General features: G+C 37.2%; 1 protein-coding gene across 1 annotated transcript; it reads left to right on the top strand.

Moving 5' to 3' along the window:
* Positions 1–93: 93 nt before the first annotated feature.
* Positions 94–700, top strand: LOC104774601 (the record flags this gene model as incomplete). The annotated part of the gene is given in 3 exon segments (XM_010499147.2): positions 94–241; positions 334–450; positions 539–700. Coding segments are annotated over 3 exon segments (361 nt in total), but the record flags the coding sequence as incomplete, so codon positions are not given.
* Between the last annotated feature and the right edge of the window lie 17 nt (positions 701–717).

Raw genomic sequence — 717 nt, 5'->3', positions numbered from 1 at the left:
CAGTAAAGACTCCCTTAATAGGTTTTTTTCTAGTTTTACAAGGTCTCAAGTTGTGATCCAAACTAACTACAATCTCATTTGATCTTTATACAGATTGATACTCGTGAATCCACCTGCTGCTTTGATAAGGACGTTAATTTTGAAGAAGATTCTTCAGGAAAAGGATATTGAAGTCAGTGATAGTATCGATCTTCAAATGTTCGGTACCCTCACGTATGGCTATAATCCGAAGGAGCTTGAGGTATGCTTTAATTTTTTTTCTACAAGTCGAAGTACTGTACTATTCTATGTTTGCAAGTTTTACATGACTTTTGTTTTTTTTGCTTATGGTAGCGGTTGTGTGACCTGGCGAGCTCTGCTCGGTTAACTAGAGAGGTACATGACGAACCTAGCTCACATTCCAGCTTGTTAAAAGTCTCTCAGGGAGACCTTATTGAAGCCTTTCAAAGAGTAAGTGGTAAAAATATAATGAAAATGGGTGTAAGTAAAAGTTGTGCGTGTGTGTGTTACTGATTTTACTATTTTCTTCTGTTTGCAGATAGAGCCCTTGTCAAGTTTGCCACTGTTGCAAAGTATGAAAGACTGGTGTGAGAGTGTTGCCAGTGTCAAGAACGACCGAGGAGAATGTTTTTAAACTAGTGTAGTGGTTTATAAAACTAGCTTCGAGTTTCCACATTTAACTCTTTCATGGTTTTTCCAAAATTTCATTCTGTTTTC

Source organism: Camelina sativa, unplaced genomic scaffold, assembly GCF_000633955.1.
Source record: "Camelina sativa cultivar DH55 unplaced genomic scaffold, Cs unpScaffold03894, whole genome shotgun sequence".
NCBI lineage: Eukaryota > Viridiplantae > Streptophyta > Magnoliopsida > Brassicales > Brassicaceae > Camelina > Camelina sativa.
Note: the sequence above shows the minus strand (reverse complement) of the source record. Positions and strands in the feature narration are given on the sequence as shown.